The sequence below is a fragment of the Chlorocebus sabaeus genome, chromosome 9, assembly GCF_047675955.1.
Source record: "Chlorocebus sabaeus isolate Y175 chromosome 9, mChlSab1.0.hap1, whole genome shotgun sequence".
NCBI classification, from domain to species: domain Eukaryota; kingdom Metazoa; phylum Chordata; class Mammalia; order Primates; family Cercopithecidae; genus Chlorocebus; species Chlorocebus sabaeus.
In genome coordinates this window covers 98,058,844-98,079,110 of record NC_132912.1, presented here as the reverse complement: position 1 = coordinate 98,079,110, position 20,267 = coordinate 98,058,844, and the positions used below count along the sequence as shown (strand labels likewise).

At 44.7% G+C, this 20,267-nt stretch overlaps 1 protein-coding gene across 20 annotated transcripts in view; it reads left to right on the top strand.

The window, feature by feature from the left end:
* SORBS1 (sorbin and SH3 domain containing 1) overlaps positions 1-20,267 on the top strand; it is a 251,288-nt gene that overhangs the window by 225,614 nt on the left and 5,407 nt on the right. For 16 of the 20 annotated variants that reach the window (XM_073019200.1, XM_073019203.1, XM_073019201.1 and 13 more), the window contains 2 exons: positions 14,187-14,245; positions 18,102-18,214. In XM_073019200.1, coding sequence (XP_072875301.1) covers positions 14,187-14,245; positions 18,102-18,214 — 172 coding nt within the window. Of the gene's footprint in view, positions 1-13,399; positions 13,460-14,054; positions 14,246-18,101; positions 18,215-20,267 lie in introns of all 20 variants that reach the window. The other 4 variants (XM_073019193.1, XM_073019198.1, XM_073019197.1 and 1 more) reach the window with 2 other exon arrangements.

The window sequence follows — 20,267 nt, the reverse complement described above, 5'->3', positions numbered from 1 at the left end:
CATGTATGCCTTGGAGATGACCCTCGGTTTGCTTTGACTAACACAGCTGAGAACACCAGGCTTTGGTGTGGTGGTGTGGTTTGCTTTTATGTAAGATGCACTTTGTTTCCATAACCCATGGTGCTCTGCTAGTGCTCGGTTCTGTCAGGTCTTTGTCCTGTCTCGTGTTTGTGTGGGCGCGCGGGGCCTTTGTTTGCCACGCAACAAAGGTGTTTTGGTTCTGGAGAGGAGAGTGCAGGTCTCCTGGGGCCCTGACTGACATGGGGTATCCTCGAGTAGGCATGCCAGGTTTTTGGGTGAGTGTCCCATCTTCTCTCTGGGTCAGCTACAAAGAGTGCAGCATTTGGACAAAGGTAGCCTTAGGGTGTTTTGAGACCTGAAAATTTTTTTGGAGACATGAAATTAGCAACTAAACAAAACACAATTCTGATTTTGGCTATGCTGTTTACTACTGCTAAAGTCAAAGACTTAAGCAACTCCTCTGAAGCAACCAGGTTTGAATGCAGCTCCACCTCTACTGTCTAGTGACTTGGGAGTTACTTCCCCTCTCTGAGACTCAGTTTCCTCATCTGTAAAATGGAGATGATAGCACCTATGTCAAAGAGTGGTTGAGTACAAGGGCTTATGATCCTGGGAATATGGTCAGCACTTTATAAATGGAAGTGATAGAGCCACCATCTTGGGTGATCTAGAACTGCTTCTAGAACTGAGAATATTCTTAGAACCTCCTTAGACCCAGATTGAGTTCCTGAAGATGTCTGCAAGCCATTTATTAAGTATCTAGTATGTATGATGTCCACAGTAAATAGTGCTTAACCCTTAGGCTTGCAACCTCAGTTTCCCTTTGAGGCTGTAGTTATTCCATCTATGAATAAGACCTATAGGTACCAGCCTCTGGGCAGCATATAAGGGTCATTTGTCTCTCCTCTTGAGGACCCTAAGTTCAAGGCTCCTCAAAACAAGGAGGAGCCTACAAACATAGCAATACCACCAGGGCAATAATAGAGGCATGCTTGGGGGACACAGGAGCACAGAGACTTGAGACACACTAGGCCAGACTTCCAGCTCCAGCCAAGCACATGTGGGCCCATGGGTGGGCCAGCACATCAGGAGTAGGGATCACTGAGGGTGAGCCAGCATGGGGTAGTTTATAAAAAATCAGGCTTAGTCTTTTGCTAGAAAGCCACTTAACCTCTCACGTGCAAAACAGGAGTGGAAGCAGTCCATCGCTTGTAGGGCAAGGATTCAATGAGGTAATTAATGGAAGTTGGTGCTTGGCACGTGCCAAGGCTCCATATGTGGGATCTCCCGCTGCTGTGTGGGGCCGTAGGAAAGCAGCAATACCTGGCAAAGGCTTTGCCTGGCTCTGGAACAGGTTGAGGAAAAAATAGAAGAGGTGGTAAAGTGGCTAGCTGAAAAGAATTAAACGTCTCTGACACAGGAACAATTCTATAAACGTTCTAAGTCAACCCAAGGCACCCGAGGACATCCTTATCGTCAGTGTTGAGTCATCATCCCGGCCCAATTCCAAGATCCTGTGTGTATAGGAAGTGCGCACGGTGCCGGATCTCCGAGTAAGGTTAGGGGTATATGCTTCCTGCTTCCTAAGGCAGGATAGGAGTGGAGTAGCTGGCAACACTGAAGATTATGTTGATTGGAAAGTCAGGCTTGTTGAAACTTGGTGTTCCTTTCTTGGTGGGCCTCCAGACCCCAAGTGTACCACTTCCTGTCCCCTCCCTTCCTTCTGCCCTCCTGGCACAAGCCCCTTTTCCATGGGTGTGCCCAGGCTGTGGCCTGGGGCTCGCTCCCCCTTGAGAGCTGGCATTTGTGTGAAAAGGGCTGCGCCCACACCTCCCCTTTAGCCACCTCACTTTCCCCTCCTGTGGCTGGAGCAGGAGCTGACAACTCTGGAAACGGGGTCCTTCAGAAGAGGCTTCTGTGTCTTGGGCCCCCTTTGGGTGACAGACATGCTAAAAATGGAAAGGACTTATATGACAACTGTTCTCTGGCAGCCCCATCAGAATGACGTGACCACAGGCTGTTGCTTATTTGGAAAAATGCATTCCAGACCAGTTTGCGTATCAAGAGAACTGTCAGCCATTATGATCCTTGCTGAACTGAAGAGCTGAAACGAAAGTTCACTTTTATTATAGGTATTGGGGAGGCAGGTTGAGAATCTGACCAATAACGAGAGGGAATTTTACCTGAGAACCTTAAATGAAAAGATATTCTGAAATGTTATGATCATTTACTCTTTGAAGCATTTAGGATATTTCAGGCAGGTTGCTGCAAGAGATAGAGAGGGGTGAACATCATTAGGGCTTCCATTTAGATGTAACTTCTAGGAAGCTGTTGGGGCCAAGGGAAAGTTTCCCTTTTGTCCTTTGAAGTTTCCCTAAAAATTACTGACAAGAAGCAAAAAAATTTTTTTTTCTTTTCTTTCTTTCTTTTCTTTTTTTTTTCTTTTTTTGTGAGACAGGGTCTCACTCTGTCATCCAGGCTGGAGTGCAGTGGCACAATCTCATTGCAACGTCTGCCCCCAGGTTCAAGACTCCTTCTACCCCAGCCTCCTCGAGTAGCTGGGACTACAGGCACATGCCACTATGCCCAGGTAATTTTTGTTTTGTTTGGTAGAAACGGGGTTCCACCATGTTGGCCAGGCTGGTCTCAGACTCCTGACCTCAAGTGATCCTCCCGCCTCGGCCTCCTTGGATTACAGGCATGAGCCACCACACCCGGCCAAGAAGCAAATTAATAGGAGAAAAGGCATACAGTTTTATGTGACATGGGAGCCTTCAGAATGAAGACCCAACCCCGCAATGGGATGCAGAAGCTTATACCATCTTAAGGTTGCAGAAGAATGGGGGCTCAGAGGATGGCCAAAGACAGGTTATGGTGGTAAATCAGATTTTAAGCAGCAAGACACGTTATGGGAGGGAGAAAAGTAAGGCTTGGCTAGCAAAGGGGGTCTTGTTATTTAGATGAAAGCTCACAGGTAGCAGCCTCAGAGAGAATAGATGGTAAATGTTTCTTTTAGGCCTTTAAAGGTGTCAGACTGTCAGTTAATCTTTTCTAGATCTAGACAAGGGAAAGCCTCAGAGAAAACCTGGCTGCATCAATGCAGATTTTTCTCTATAAATACAAATCTCCTGCACAAAAGACAGCTTTGCAGAGCTACCTGTTTTTGCTGGCTCTCTGACAGCCATCCCAAAATATGTCAAAAAATAGATTTTGGAGTAAAATATTCTGATTGCCTTTAACACCTTTCCTGACAGCCTCCCCCACCCCTGCATGAGTGGATTCAGTGCTCTGACTTTGTGCTGCCACAGCCCCTGCAATGGTCTGAGTGAGTGAGCCTCTCTCAGCCCCCTTTGCTTCCCTGTGTTCCCATAAAGTATCAGTGCTCCAAGGGCAAGACCATGATACCTGATGTATGGAAGGCACTCAGTGAATATTTGTTGAATGAAAGAAAAGGCAAGCCAGACACGGTGGCTTACACCTGTAATCCCAGCACTTCGGGAGCCTGAGGCAGGCGGATCTCTTGAGGTCAGGAGTTTGAGACCAGCCAGCATAGGGAAACCCCATCTCTTCTAAAAATACAAAAATCTCTTCTAAAAAATAAAAAAAATCAGCTGGGCGTGGTGGTGCATGCCTGTAATCCCAGCTACTTGGTAGGCTGAGGTGGGAGAATCACTTGAACTCAGGAAGCAGAGATTGCAGTGAGCAGATAGGGCCACTGCACTCCAGCCTGGGTGACAGAGCAAGACCCCGTCTCAAAAAAAAAAAAAAAAAGAAAGAAAGAAAAGACAAACAATGACTGACCCCAACTAAAGGAGTTTAGGATCTCCACCAGGGGAGTAAGACCTGTTCCCAAATAATTATAATGCAAATAAGGAAAGAGAGTCACAAACTACACCCCCTGGAAGATCAAGATGGGGAGAAATAATAACAAGGGAGGAAGGTGGTTGTCTGGAAACCTCAGGAAAAAAAATGCCGGGCAGGGTGTCAGAGCCCCAGCACGAGGAGGTGGTTGACTTGAGTGTTGGTAAGAAAAATTGACTGATAACAGTATAGGTTTGAGGAAGGAAAGTTTATTAGAAAGAAAGAATCCTGCAAAAGGGTGCAGCAGGGCACTCAGTGAGAGAGGACTGAGCGCACTGTGATGGATTTTCCTCAGGAGTGTTTATGGACCTTAAGGCGGAAGCTTAGGGGCAATTTGGACCATACTGGCCACATAGGTCATAAATGATTACATCTGTAGATGTTTTGGTGCCTTAATGTCAGCAAGGGTTGCACAATGAGTTTCAGCATGCCATTCCAGAGATGTGTAGAAATTCTAGTTACTTATAAATTTGGAAGGAAAGAAATCTGGGACCAGATGCCTGCTTTAAATGATAGGGAAGTCTAATTACTTCTAATTTTCCCAGATAAAGAATTTGGCCTGTTTGATGGTCCCCAGGTGGTCATTGCTCCCTTCTAAATTCCTCAGATAAGGAGTTTTTGCCTCTGGGGCCTGCTGGATGGTCACCAGGTGATTTTGCTCTCCTCAAAAAAGTAGCATTTAATATGAGCCTTAAAGAATAAGAGTTTTTCTCACAGGTGTACAACAGGAAGGTGGGACTCAAGGCAAATAGCTCAAGCAAAGGCCCAGAGGTAGGACCATGAAAGGTATGCATGGAGAATGATGCATTCCTGGTTTGGGTGAGGCTTCTGGCGTCCATATGTGAATAGAAAAGGGGATTTCTGGAGAAGGGACTGGGACCAGAGCTTACGTCAGGAGTCACGGTGACCCTTTGAATCAGTCACCTGCCCACCTCCCTCAACTCTGCAAATGTGTGGACACTTCAAGTGAAATGGTTTGACTTTTCACTCCTAAACTGGTTTACACTGGGTCAGTTGCCCATGTTTTTAGGTGTGTTTTTTATCTGAACAGCAGAAGAGAGTGAGTGAAATGAATGCAAGGGTCTTCAGGGACATCAGGAAGGGGTGGGAAGAGCACTGGATTGAGAGTCAGGATTCCAAGTTCTAGCTCTAGCTCTGCCATTGGTTTGCCAGGTATCTTTGGTTGAGTCACTTCTCTTTCCTGGCAGCTACTCTGTCCATAAACAAAAGATTCACACAAGAAAAATGCCATTCCTTTTAGCTTTGATATCCTTTGATTAGGTAAAAATCCTGCATGAATTTTAGTTGAAATGAGAAAGAATAACACATACAAAAGTTTAAGTCACGGGTTTATAATCAATTTACAGACCTTCACAATGGAAAAATAGAAGCTCTTCCTTTTAATTTTTGAGAGACAACTTATTGGATGAAAAATGTGCATAAAAAATGCCCAAGCATTCAGAATTATCACCGAAGTTCTTGGATTTTCTTGGGCGCAATTTTGGCCAACAACATTTAGAACAATCAAGAAGGTACGCTGGGCATGGTGGCTCACGCCTGTAATCCCAGCACTTTGGGAGGCCGAGGCAGGCAGATCACTTGAGGCCAGGAGTTTAAGACCAGCCTGGCCAACATGGCGAAACCCTGTCTCTACTAAAAATAGAAAAATTAGCCAGGCATGGTGGTAGACATCTGTAATCCAAGCTACTCGGGAGGCTGAGGCATGAGAATTGCTTGAACCCGGGAGGTGGAGGTTGCAGTGAGCTGAGATCATGCCACTGCACTCCAGCCTGGGTGACAGAGCAAGACTCTACTTCAAAACAATTTTAAAAAGTAAACAAAGGAAAAGAAAGTAAGGGGGACAGGTCTGATGGTAGTGAGTTATCTCAATTCATTGTTCACAGTCAGTTACAGATCAAATTGGTTGTTCCACTAAAAAAAAGAAAAAGAAAGCAAAGGGAAGATCATCTTGAAAAATCCCATCACTTGCATGATCGAATATTTATGGAGTTTCTCCATGACAGAAGCACTATTTGTTGACTGGCGTCCAGCCTTGGTTTTTAAGAGTTTTTACAATGTGTGAGAGTACCTCCTAGAACTTTTGAATTAAAAAGAATATGTAGAGACCATCTACTCCAGGAACTGATAACTTTTTCTAGATCAAGAACCTTTGAGAATCTGAGACCAGCTGAGGACTGTAGGCCAGTAGTTTGGGGAGGAGAGTGACACACAGTTTTGCATCGTTTCAAGAGGCCCACACCCAAGTCCATCTGTGACAGACCAGTAGGTTAAGAGCCTCCAGTCTTTTACAATGAGATGAGAAAACCAAGGCCTGAGGAAAGTGACAACACTTTTGTGATGTTAGTTTGGTTCCTAAAGGGAAGGAAGCTAATCAAATAAAATCTCAATATACAGGAAAGCTATGTGTCCTCAAAGCATCTGTCTGAGAAGCATGAGAACAAACTATAGGCTTAGAGAAGGGAGAAGGAGGCAAAGTGACTCAACTTAAGACAGAAAGATGTGACTTCAGAGGGAACACTTCCCAACACAAGGAAACTAAGTTCATTCCCAGAAAGATAAGAACAGAGGCATAGGCCTGCCTTGAGGATGGAAATCAGAAATAGAAGAGGAAGCTGTGATGTAACCTGCAAGAAAAAAGAAAATTTAAATGTTAAGATACTCAAGTAAATATAGGAAACATTTTCCTTTGACTCACTCAGAAGGGAAATCTCTAAATAGAGGGCATTTAACAGCTTACGGGATGGGGAGAGACGTTGGCTGCAGTACTTACAAAAATAAGCAGCAGGTATTCTCTCAACACTAATGTTAGGGAACTGGCCGGGCATGGTGGCTCACACTTTCGGGGGCCAACACAGGAAGATCTCTTAAGCTCAGGAGTTCGAGACCAGCCTGAGCAGCACAGGAAGACTACGTCTCTACAAAAATAAAAACATTAGCCAGGAGTGGTGGCGAGTGCCTGTGGTTCCAGCTGCTTGGGAAACTGAGATGGGAAGAATGCTTGGGTCTGGGAGGTCAAGGCTACAGTGAGCCATGATCACACCACTGCAGTCTAACCTGAACAACAGGAAAAAAAAAAAAAAAAAAAAAAAGGGTAAGGGACTAAGACCCAAAGCTAAAGTGTGTACCCTTATGAAAGTGTTAGGAGAATGGAGCGTGTCAGTAGAAAGTGCCAGCCACAGGGTACCGGACAAATTAAGGTGACCTGTTGGTCAGCATCTCTAGCTCTTCTGATATCTTCCTCTGGCAGAGCACAAACCTCGAAGGTTGGGGTGTGGTGGAGTGTGCAGAACTTGGAGTCTGAGAGACAGATGTTCCAATACTAACTGTTCACATTCCCAACTCAGACATGGCAGGTCTTCGTTTTCTCATTTGTAAAATGAGGTCAATGTTGAGCACCTTCTTGGGTTACTATGAGAATTAAATGAAATATAATAGAGATGAAAGCAGCTAGCGCAGAGCCTGTAATGGAATCATAAATAACCTGTTGTGTGATGTCAAGGTACCAGGGAAATGAAACAAAAGTAGTTTACTTTATCCACCTTACCCTGTTCCACCTAAGAGAGAAAATGGTGGCGGGGGGCGGTGGGGGGAAGAGAAGAAAATAGAGAATGGGAAAATCATTTTACTTTGGGTTACACAAATCGAGAATTTAGAAAATTTGGAATTTGTGCTCCCCAAATTAGTTTATTCTACCTTCAGTATAAAGGCATAAGCTATTCTTGGAAAGCCTTTGGTTTCTTTACACTTGAGTATGTATCTGCCATTACTCCCCTAACTGTCTTATGAAAGAAAGAGAAGACTGTATGATAGTCTATGAAGAGAAGGCTGAGCATTGGGTGAATATTTACTGAGCATGTAAGTTTAGCGTTGTAATCAGATTCAGATTACAACAAAGTTAATGTGTTGTCTATTGAGTGATTAGCAAGGAGATAAAATCTAGGTCGTAAGCAATTGAACTAGTTGTTTGTAATTCATTTTATATTTAAGCTGTGATCTTTTTCTCAGTAGACTTAATAAGATAACTCAGTGGAGTCAGAGGCTGTTTAGAGGGTGCTCTGGTGATTTCCTGAAGCTCAAACCCAGGATACTGAATCATTCGGGCCTTTCTACTCCCCTGGAAGAGTTTGCCTATGATGTTCCAGTAGGTGCAAATCTTCTGTGACTATTCTGGGGTAATCACTTGGGATGCTTCCAGAAGTGAGCACTCCAGCCATATCTGGAGGCTATAGTCAAAAGCCTTCCCCCTGCCAGTCTTCAGTAAGCAATGAGTAGAGTGCTGCCTTCCTTAAGCCAGCTCAGCCCCTGCCCACTCCTACTTCTTAACCCATAGGACAGGCACATTGCAATCATGGAGTGTTAAAGCCAAAAAGGACATTTATGTAAATTATGTCCAATCCTCTTATGTATTTTAGAACTCGAAGTCCTAAGACGTTAAGCATTTTGTTCACAAGACAATCACTTAGTACAGAGCATGGCCTGGAACCCGGATTTTCTCACTGTCCCACTGGGAGGTCAGGGTAGGTCACGAGAATGGTGGGGTGGGGTCTGAGAAGACTTGGGACGTGAGACGACTAGAGGAGTGCCGTCTCTGTGAGACTTGGGCAGATTAGGGGAGCAGCAGAGCCTCGCGCTGTTTCTAGAGGGGATTTGGGGCCAGGGGGAAGTTGAGTTTCTCTGTCCTGTCCACATCTTCAGGACTTCCTGCTGTTCTGTAGCCTGTGTGCAATTGATTTGGGTCCACAAGGCCTTGGCGCACACCCAAAGCTGGAAGCGGATGCTTAGTAACTCCGCAGTAGCGCCAGGTGTTCTGTGGATCCAGAGGGATTAACAGCTCCAGGGAGGCTAAGATCTGATTTCTGGGGGATTTCTGTGAACTGAAGGTAGAAGGGCAACAGCAAGGACGCATGCAGGTTCACCCAATTGGGGAGAATGAAGCAAGCACTCCAGGCCGGGAGAGGCGACTTGTGTATAAATACAGAAGAAAGCAGTTTCTAGATCATGGACTGTTATCTGCTTACTATTAATGGGGGAAAGGAGGCAAGTGGAGTGTGTGTGTGTGTGTGTGTGCATGTGCTGGGCTGGTTGTTTTTGTAAACACGTGAAAAACTAGAATGCCATCACCAGAGTCGGAAATGTCCTTAGCATGAGATATACTCCCTTTACTCTTAACCCTAATGACATCCTTGTTAGAATTTGTATCTTCTTTTAGGCTTAAATAAGGGCAGACCCTGAAGACCTGGGGAGGGTTCAGAGCAGCATTGTCTAGTAGAAATATAATGTGAACCGCATGTGTGATTTTAAAATGTTCTAGTAGACACAGTAAAATGGAACAACTGAAATTTTAATAATAGATTGTAACCCAATATATCTAAAAATTATTACTGAGATTTTACATTCTTTATTTTGTACTATGTTTTTGAAATCCAGTGTCTGTTTTTACACATAACACGTTTCACTTCATACTTGCTACATCTCAAGTGTCCAACAGCCACCTGTGGCTACTGGCTACCATATTGGACAGGACAGGTCCAGAAGAAGCACTATGCAAAGCTGTAAAGTGGTTAGAAAATGGGGACAGGAAAAGAAAACATACCTAGAGGGGGAAAAAAATCTGAGGATAAACAGCCTTCAAAATGAAGGGCTGATTCTTGTGATGGATAGTGATGGTTTCCATTTCCACTGAGGGTCTACCCCCATGCCATGTCTCCGTCCCCTGAAAAAAAAAAAAAAAAAAAAAAACTGGTTTACATTTCAGTTATGTAAGCTATTTCACTTAAATCTAAACAGAGAGAAATTGAGTCTTAGCTAATAGAATAAATGTTTATCTTGACTTCTTCCTTCATTTATTCAACAAACGCTAAGTGAGGCACTCAGTCATCCCTACCTCTTAGGAATGGGGTTAAGTTTGTACTATACAGATGTTAAAGCTATGATGATGATTATCCTTAGCTTGGGGTATGGCCTGAGACCAAGGAAGGTACAAGGTGGGCCATCAATATCCCTTTCGGTACTATAGTTCACAATTAATGATTGGATGCTATTGCCATACACCGTATCTTTTATATAAGGAAATGTCTTTGAACACCTAGAGTAAAAAGTATTCAAGAAGAGAAATGATAGATAGTGCCTGTTTTCAGACAAGGCAGAAATTGGGTATTGCTATCATAGTTACACAAGCAATCTAATCATGATTCAAGAGGGAGGTGGCAGGTGGTATATGGAGATTAGACGTCAAAGGGCTCAGCTCTCACACTACTTTGTGCAAACCTCACAAGGTCAGGTCCCAGCCACCTGGCAAAGGCCTAACGTCCTGAGACATTGTAGAAGAAGCATGAAATGGGCCCTTTCATTTTGTCCCTTCCTTTCCTTCTGTCAGAGTCTGAGGTGACTTGTTTGAGTGATTGCAGTTTAGAAGGGGTTTAGAGAACTCAAAGACTCTTCCCAAAAGGACAGGAGTATAGAAGTGGGACCAGGCACAGTGGCTCACGCCTGTAATCCCAGCACTTTGGGAGGCCGAGGTGGGTGGATCATTTGAGGTCAGGAGTTCGAGACCAGCCTGACCAACATGGTGAAACCTCATCTCTACTAAAAATACAAAAAAAATTAGCTGAATGTGGTGGCCCACGCCTGTGATCCCAGCTACTTGGGAGGCTGAGACAGGAGAATTGCTTGAACCTGGGAAACGGAGGTTGCAGTGAGCCCAGATTGCGCCTGGGTGACAAAGCGAAACTCTGTCTCAAAAAAAAAAAAGTAGTGCCTGGGATGGAACTCCTCTAAGCCTTAAAATCCTTATTCTGCACTCCTCAAGTCAGAGGGTTAATACAAAAGTCAGGTATGTAACGGACCTATATATCCTTGTAAAATATCAGGTTCTTTTTACTGTATTTGATTCACTGATCCTCTTTTCAGCACCAAATTGTTTGCCAGATAATTGATTCCAGTCACTCCTTTGGGATGAGTGAAGTTGAGTGGAAGGATGCTAGGTTTCTGTAAGCTATGGAGATCTTGCCAAGAGATTGTCTATATCCTCTCTTTTTTTTTTTTTTTTTTGTACTGCATTTGACCTGAGGTCATGAGGCCACCAGCTGGAATTTGGAAATATTTTATTTTTTATGAGAACTTTTGTTTTCATGAGGTGTGACCCAGACCACCGGTCTTGGCATACTGTAGCCAAAGAATCTCAGTGTAGGGCAGTTGAGGTCCTCTGCACCCTTGCTGCCTAAAGTTGGTCTGTGAACCAGCAGCATCAGTACTATCCCAAGTAGAAATGCAGAATTTCATAATACAGTCCAGGTGTATCAAGTCAGAGTCTACATTTTAACAGGATCCCTAGTGATATGTATATATACATTAAAGTTTAAGAAGGATGGCTCTACAATATCCCAATTAGTTAGAGTCCACAGCAGCCTCAGCTTAAACAGCTGCCGTGGCAGCCAACTCATTTCCTCTTGTGGCAGCCCCTTGTATTGTTGGATTGTTTGGAAGTTCTCCCTTCTGTCATGTTAAAATCTGCATATCATTATCACCCACTCAAGGTGCCCAGAGTAAGTTTCATTCTTCTGAAAGCCCACATAGAAGTTACTTGGAAATGTCCATTTCTTTCCTTTGTGATATGGACACCTTAATCCAGAGGCGGTGAGTGGAGTGTGGGTGGTAAGTGGAGGTCGGCTCCCAGTCACCCGGCAAAGACCTAACATCCAGAGTCATTGCAGAAGGAGCATGACATGGCCCCTTTAGTTCTGCCTCTTCCTTTGCTCCCGTCAGAGTGCAAGGTGACTGGTTTGAGTGGTTGCAGTTTAGAGGAGGTTTGGAGAACTTGAAGAGGCTTCCTGAAAGGACAGGGGTATTGAAATGATGCCTGCAATGGAAGTTAGTCCTGCAGGGCTTGCTAAAGGATGAAGACATTTCCAGTGGAGGTGAACAGGAGGGGGTGGTCTGGTGGAGGGGAAAGAGCAGCCAAGCCACTTTACCTCTTACTTGCTGTGTGATGTTGAGGAATGCACGACACCCCTTTGAGCATCAGCTTCCTGGGTTTTTAAAGAAAACAATGACAAACCCTGTCTTTCCTGACTCCAGGGTTTCTGAGGGACTCACTGAAGATGAGGTCAATGAGCACACTCTATAAAGTAGAAGATGGTCTGAGGATGAAAGACAAGGTCAGATGGGACAATAGATGAAGCCAGGAGAAAAGCCTACCACTGACTTGCTGTGTAACCTCAGGGGAGGCTCTCACTCACTCTGTCTCTCTGTGAAACAAGTGGGTCATACACAAAAGATTTCTAAGTGTGTGTCTAGAAGGTCTGGAATTGTGGCCTATTGCTTTTTTTTTTTTTTTTTTTTTTTTTTGAGACAGAGTCTTGCTTTGTCACCCAGGCTGAAGTGCAGTGTTGCAATCATGGCTCACTGCAGCCTGAATCTCCCTGGCTCAGTTGATCCCAAGCAGCTGGGACTACAGGTATATGCTGCCACACCTGGCTAATTTTTGTATTTTTTTTCGTAGAGACGGGGTTTTGCTTTGTTGCCCAGGCTAGTCTCCAACTCCCAGGCTCAAGCAGTCCTCCCGCCTTGGCCTCCCAAAGTGCTGGGATTACAGGCATGAGCCACCATGCCTGGCCGGGCTGTTGCTATTATTGCATGTTACCTGGAGGATTTTTTCAAGGTTGGCTCTTCAGGGTATTTATTTAGAAAAACTTCCTAGAGCTTAGAATTGAATCCTCTCTGGGGGACATGGTTCTAAACACTCTTCCAGTGAAGGCCTGGCCCCTGCAATGGAAGCCCCACTCAAAAGGCGGGTCTGCTTGACCATGTGTTTCTGTGTCAGCATGTGGTACCTGGGTTGGTAAGTGAAGAGTGACAGTTTTGTCACACACAGTCCTATTTCTGGAAGCAAGCTCTGTCCTACAAGCTATCTGAACTCATCTCATACCTCACTGGAGTGTGTCATTTGCAGATTTTTCCAGGGGAATGATCTTGGTTGATACTTCAAATATTACCAAGGAAGTTTTCAAAATGTTATTCCCTTTTATAAGTTTCTGAAGTACAGCAGACCTGATGGTTCTACGGGCCTGCTCTGCTAGAGGGAGCTTCCTGTCAACAAAATAACCAAAACTGGCTTTGGGTTCAGCAGCCTTCCCTAGATACTTACTAGCCGAGCGTGAGGGGACCAATATGTGTGAAGGGACATGGCTAAGATGGCCTTTCTGAGTCTCTCTCCTACCAATCTGGGGACCCTGTGTTGTTCATCCTCACCTCACTGCAGCCATGTTTCCAGTTTCCCATTTCACTTCCCGGATGCTTGCTTCTAACTCTACATTTGCATTTTCTTCTGTGCACCCACCGTGTTGTTGTGGAGACTTGGTGGCCATAGGCCGCCAGTATCCGGTGTCATCCAAGCGTGATGGTGTGGTACGTGGATTTGCTCATGCTTTTATTTTGAATCCTTTCCAATGTGACATCTGCTAAAATGTCTCCCTTATAATTTGCTTGGTGATCACAGCTTTCTCATCATTCATTGAGAGCAGGACCTGATCTCACAGAATCTGAAAAGAGCTATGTGGTAAGATGCCTGTTGAATAAGACTGCAGCCTTTCCAAAGAGAATTTTTACTGATCCTGCTTTTGGAATCTAGACTAGAATGATGCCTGGTTAACCCACAGAAACATTATTTACAAGAATTCTGTGGCTATTGTAGTAGAGCGAGATGTTAGGCCACTCCCTTACCCCCAGCCCCTGGTAAAGAGCAGAGGAATTTAGAGACAATATTTCTACTTTGCCTGTATGTGGGATTAAATTAATGTATTAGTGCATGATCGGGGATACATACTTGCATTTCTACCCTAAAGTATTCCATTTGTAACAGTTACTCACTAATTACAGGCTTTTATGCTGCTTCCTTTTTTTTTTTTTTTAATATTCTTACTAAATTCCAAATTCTTCTGTATCTTACCTGTTTTTCCATGCTTACGCCTGGATCCCTCCTGCACTCCACTACTGGAATATCTATTTTTTTAACCTGGATCTTCAACTCTGTTTTCTCCCTGGACTTATGTGCTTCGTCTGGAATGTTACATCTCTTCCTCTCTTTCTTTTTTTTTTGTCCCCATGTTGACTGTTTTATTGGGGTTTCTGGATCTCTTGGGGCCACCTCACAGGAAGCGGTTTGCAATGAGATCATAAACATTGCCGAAAAATCTGTTCATTACTGCAGCACTGTTTCTCATCCCCTTGACTTTCATCACAAGGTATCCCCTTCTGACAATAAATCATCTTTAATCATTTCTCAGCAACCTCAAGCCCAGCAGCGAAGAGTCACCCCCGACAGGAGTCAAACCTCACAAGATTTGTAAGTACTCCTGGTGAACTTCAGTTCTCATGTTCTCAGAGGACTGTTGGTCTTAGAAAGTGGGTCACTGGCTGAATATGGGGCAGTTGTTTGCAGAAATGAGTGAATTACTCCCAGGTTCTCTCCTAAGGATTTCTAGTGAAGGACATGTTCCGCATCAGCCGAGGTGAAAACAGGTGGCAGGTAAATAAAGGCCGTCATAGACTGCTGGGAGAGAGAGACAGGTAAAGATTAACTGCTGTAGAATGGCAAATGAGAGCTGTGCTGACTGGTTTCAGTGCTAGTGTAGCAGGAAGTTAGAGGAAGGAATGGTTAATTCTGACCAGCCATGAATGAAGGGTTACTTCATTCATTCATTCATAAAAATTTATTGGATACCTCCTATGTTTTAAGCACATTGGAGAAAACTCTGTGCACAGAGAAAGAGAGATTTGGACTAAACACTGAAAGACAAATTGGTTTCTGAGAGCTAGAAAAGGGAGGAAAATATCTTCCCAGAGATGAGGACCGCATGTGCAAAGCCATAGAGTGGGTGTATTTGGAGAACTTGAAAGGGTCCGTGTAGCTGCAGCATATGCTTCATGGAAGAGATAGAGATGAAGCCCAGAGGTGGGATGGGACCAGATTGTAGATTCCAGAATGCAGTTGAAGTAAGTTTGGATTTTATTCTGTAGGTACTAGGGAGCCACTGAAGGTTTTTGAAGTAAGGAACATATTGATCATATTTTGTTTCAGGGAGATAACTCTGGCAACAGAGTGGAGGGTAGATTTCATAGACCAGGGACAAAGATGTTTGTTAGAAGACATCAATCCAGCTAAGAAGCCATGAGGGCCTGAGCCAGGACACAGTGGGCATTTTGTAACCGTCGAAGTGAGTATGATTACCAACAGAGATACAGGTAAAGAAGCCTAGCCAGCCACAGAGACAGAGAAGGGGCAACAGGAGATGCCAGTGAAGGTCTAAAGATGTTCGCTTTCATAGAACAGCTGCAGCATCTGGTCAGCAGTGTCACCTGCCCAGAGAGGCCAAGAGTGGGAAATGAGAAATTTCCACCAGGCATTTTCCATGGCAACTGGAAAAATCCCTGGTGACCTCTGATATGGCAGGGTTGGTGTTAGTAGGGGTGGCAGCAGGTGCTGTATTAGGAAGGGTCGATGGTGAGTGGAAGGCGGGGGGCTATAGATCAAGGGAATAGCAGAGGCAGGGGAGGTGTTTTTAGGGTGCAGAGACAAGCACATTTGTACCAGAGTAAAATGCCAATTGACTCAAATAAGATCTAAGTGAGGCCAGGTGCTCACAGCTGTAATCCCAGCACTTTGGGAGGACAAGGTGGGTGGATCACGATGACAAGAGATCGAGACTGTCCTGGCCAACATGGTGAAACTCTGTCTCTACTAAAAATACAAAAATTAGCTGGGCGTGGTGGTGCGCGCCTGTAGTCCCAGCTGCTCCAGAGGCTGAGGCAGGAGAATTGCTTGAACTCAGGAGGCAGAAGTTGCAGTGAGCCGAGATTGCACCATTGCACTCCAGCCTAGAGACCGATCAAGACTCTGTCTTAAAAAAAAAAAAGAAAAAAAAAGAAGTAAGTGAAGGAAGAGCCCAGGAAAGGGGGTTCAACATGGCTTGGAGAAGGGACCTTTCTTTCCTCACGTGTGGGAGCAGGGGCAGGAAGGTGAGTGGAGGCACAGAAACTTAAATCTGGAGGGGAGGAGGATTAAGGTGCTGCCCACAGGAAGCTTCCAACTCCAGAAGTGGGGTAGAGTGAGAGCTCTTGGCTGAGCTGGGGACACCAGGATTGGCAGGAGAGCTGGGGGAAGGACCCCATGGTACAATGTTCTGAGGAGTATGAGGTTCATCCCAAATTAGAGCTGACTGGGGGACCCAAGCAACAAGAGTGTGGGACTTTGTCCAGCCAGTCTCCACTGTCTGGGAGTGAAAACAGAGAAGCAGATATTGGAGTTATTTCCCAGGGCTGAGGCTGGCAAAGCAGCTATGGTGGGAGTTAAAGGGCCCAGGCATTCTAAGAAACTGGCAAGAGCATGTTTTGGGAGGCCAGTAGGGGACTCCAAATTGAGTAGGAGACAGCAGGCAAATACAGAAACATGAAAAAAAAAAAAAGTATTTACCAATTGGAAATTGATCTTCATCTCTTAATTCCTTCCTCATTTGAGACCTTCCTTCTGGCAACCAGATCCATCCACCAAATTATCAATACATTTGGATAAATATGGAAAGTAAAGTTGTCCCTTTGGTTTTAGCAGAGCAGAATGAACCTCTCGTTCCTGGGAACTGACTCCACTTGCTTGTTTCTAGTCTTTCTTGCTTGCACACTGGAATTCATTGACATCTACTGGAAATGGTAGATGATTGGCTCATTTACAGTTTTGCCTGCTACTGTTGTGTCTCAAAATAATAAACAGAGTTGTGAAGTTGGTGCATAGTAGGTGCCTCTTATGTATTTGTTGAAGAAATAAATAAAAACAAAGCTTTTCCTCGATGCCAAAGCAAGGATCAGATTTCACCACAAGCAGTTCAGCTGTCTCCAGTGGCTGTTAGAACAGACAAAACAGCATAGACCCAATGCCTTAGGCCAACTATCAAGTAAATAAAAATCTTGCCCTCAGTGCTCACTGGGATAGAAAAAAGAAAAAAAGCTTTCAAGGGTTTCAGAAAAATGACATGCACATTTAAAAGCAGTGAATGAAATGTGTTCAGGCATGTAAAGAAACTCAAGATAGTTTTGCTAAACAGTGAAGCAATTGGAATGTACTTTTAATAGCATATATATAGCTATTATATGTATTATATATGGCTATTATACACACACACTTTTTTAAAAAACAAATGTTTTATGTTCTCCATTTGTATGACCAGAATGTAATGTCTCTGGGCCCAAATTTTTGATTGTGCTTCATAATCTACATATATTATCCTATGTTAAGGAAAAGGCTTGGTTTACTTTAAAGCAGGGGTCCCCAATCCCCAGGCATTAGCACCTGAGCTCTGCCTCCTGTCAGATCACCAGTGTATTAGATTCTCACAGGAGCATGAACCTTATTGTGAACTGCACATGTGAGGGATCCAGGTTACGCCCTCCTTATGAGAATCTAACTAATGTCCTGATAGTTTCATCCCCAAACCATCCCCCAGACCTCACCCCGTCTGTCGAAAAATTGTCTCCCGCGAAACCAGTCCCTGGTGCCTAAAAGGTTGGGGACCACTGCTTTAAAGGCAGAGGTCGGCCGGGCGCGGTGGCTCACGCCTGTAATCCCAGCACTTCGGGAGGCCGAGGCGGGTGGATCCCGAGGTCAGGAGATCGAGACCATCCTGGCTAACACGGTAAAACCCCGTCTCTACTAAAAATACAAAAAACTAGCCGGGCGAGGTGGTGGGTGCCTGTAGTCCCAGCTACTCGGGAGGCTGAGGCAGGAGAATGGCGTGAACCTGGGAGGCGGAGCTTGCAGTGAGCCGAGATCGCCCACTGCACTCCAGCTGGGCGACAGAGCCAGACTCCATCTCAAAAAAAAAAAAAAAAAAGGCAGAGGTCGGGGTAGAGTGGGAGGTGCTCTAGAAAAAAAGGCTTGGCTGTGGTGACCAAATGAAGCTAAGTAAGAGGACTGATCATGGCTTGCTTGTCAGAAGTTCTCCATCCCTCAGCCTTAATTAACTTATATGTGGAATGCATCTCCGCAAATGCTAAGTTATTAGGCAAATAGTCAATAAAATGCTTTTATCCCTACTGATAAGTAGGAAACACTACTGAAATGTTGATTGAACTTGAAATGGAGTTTAAAAATTCATTATTTAATCCTGTCAACATTTGAGTCACTTACTATTCATTTTTTTCATGTATAGATTTAGCTATCAAGCATTATATAGCTATATACCACAGAATGATGATGAGTTGGAACTCCGCGATGGAGATATCGTTGATGTCATGGAAAAATGTGACGATGGATGGTTTGTTGGTAAGAATCTCATCATGCTTTTCTTACTAGTTGTGTATTGAGGGAATAACAGGGGGCGAAGAGCCATGCAAAAAGCAAAGCAGGCCGGGCGCGGTGGCTCAAGCCTGTAATCCCAGCACTTTGGGAGGCCGAGGCGGGCGGATCACAAGGTCAGGAGATCGAGACCATCCTGGCTAACATGGTGAAACCCCGTCTCTACTAAAAAATACAAAAAACTAGCCGGGCGAGGTGGCGGGCGCCTGTAGTCCCAGCTACTCGGGAGGCTGAGGCAGGAGAATGGCATGAACCTGGGGGGCGGAGCTTGCAGTGAGCCGAGATCGCGCCACTGCACTCCAGCCTGGGGCACAGAGCAAGACTCTGTCTCAAAAAAAAAAAAAAAAAAAAAAAAGCAAAGCAATCTTCTCAGCACAGAAAGAAGAGCCTTCTGAGCTTTTGAAGAATTCTGGGCCACCAGTCTGTGTTGCTATTAGGATGGTGTGGATGTTGCTTATGTTGAACCTGAAACCAAATCTGCTGCACAGAAGAGCAGTAGTCAAATTTATTAATTGGGTTTCCATTTATTTTTTATTTTTTTATTTTTATTTATTTATTTATTGAGGCAGAATCTCGCTCTATCGCCCAGGCTGGAGTGCAGTGGCATGATCTTGGCTCACTGCAACGTCTGCCTCCCAGGTTCAAGCAATTCTCCTGTCTCAGTCTCCCAAATAGCTGGGACTACAGGCACCTGCTACCACGCCTGGCTAATTTTTGTATTTTTGGTAGAGATGGGGTTTCACCTTGTTGGTCAGGCTGGTCTTGAACTCCTGATCTCAGGTGATCCACCTGCCTCGGCCTCCCAAAGTGTTGGGATTACAGGTGTAAGCCACTGCGCCTGGCCCTAGTTTCCACTTACATTTATATTGTGCATGTGTCTATTTTGCATCTGGAAATTTTATCTTTAAAACCCTTGTGAAATAACACAAGAAAATTTTTGACTGAGCCTGTGTCTCTACCATGAAACTCAGGCATATGTGTAGACATTCTAAAGACCTTGTTTCCTCCAGGCTTTCAGTAGTATTAATCAAAGCAGCCTGCTTAATTAAAGGATTTGCCTGTATAAGAAGGAGAGAGATCAAACTTACTGAGATTCTGTTACAAACCAGACACTGTGTTTGTTATGCTTTTATTGACGTTCTCTCAACAAACAGCCCTGTAAGATAAGAATTATCCTCATTTATCAGATTCAAAAACTGAGGCCCAAACAAGAAGATCACCAAGGTAGCAAATAGTGGGGCCAGGATTTGAACTCAGGCCACCCATCTCTCCTGAAATCTGTGTTCTTTCTGCTCAGGCATGCATATAATGTTGGGAGATATTGACCCACTCTTCGCCTCGGTTTCTCCCCATACAAGTGACTTTACCTTCATCTTCTTTCCAAAGACCAGCCCTTCCCTGATTTTTCTGGCAAAGCTTTGTTAAAGCAAAGTAATATCAGGACTGTGGTGGTGAGGACAACAAGACCTCAACATGAATGAGAAGTCAGAAAGATTTACTTTGTGCTCACCAGCCTCTTAGAGAACTACCCCATCCTCCCAAGGTCCACAGAAGCCCACAGCCCTCACTACCTTGAGACGTCTGTTCATTAGAAATCAGGTCTGAGGCCAGGCGCGGTGGCTCACACCTATAATCCCAGCACTTTGGGAGGCCGAGGTGGGCGGATCACGAGGTCAGGAGATCAAGACCATCCTGGCTAACACGGTGAAACCCTGTCTCTATTAAAAATACAAAAAATTAGCCGGGCGTGGTGGCGGGCACCTGTAGTCCTAGCTACTGGGAGGCTGAGGCAGGAGAATGGCATGAACCCAGGAGGCGGAGCTTGCAGTGAGCCGAGATCGCGCCACTGCACTCCAGCCTGGGTGACAAAGCCAGACTCCGTCTCAAAAAAAAAAAGAAATCAGGTCTGAGAAGTCAATGACCACTCCAGGGCAGCACAATCCAATAGAAACACAGTGTAAGCCATGTATGAAATTTAAAATTTTCTAGAAGCCACATTGAAAAGAAGTAAAAAGAAACC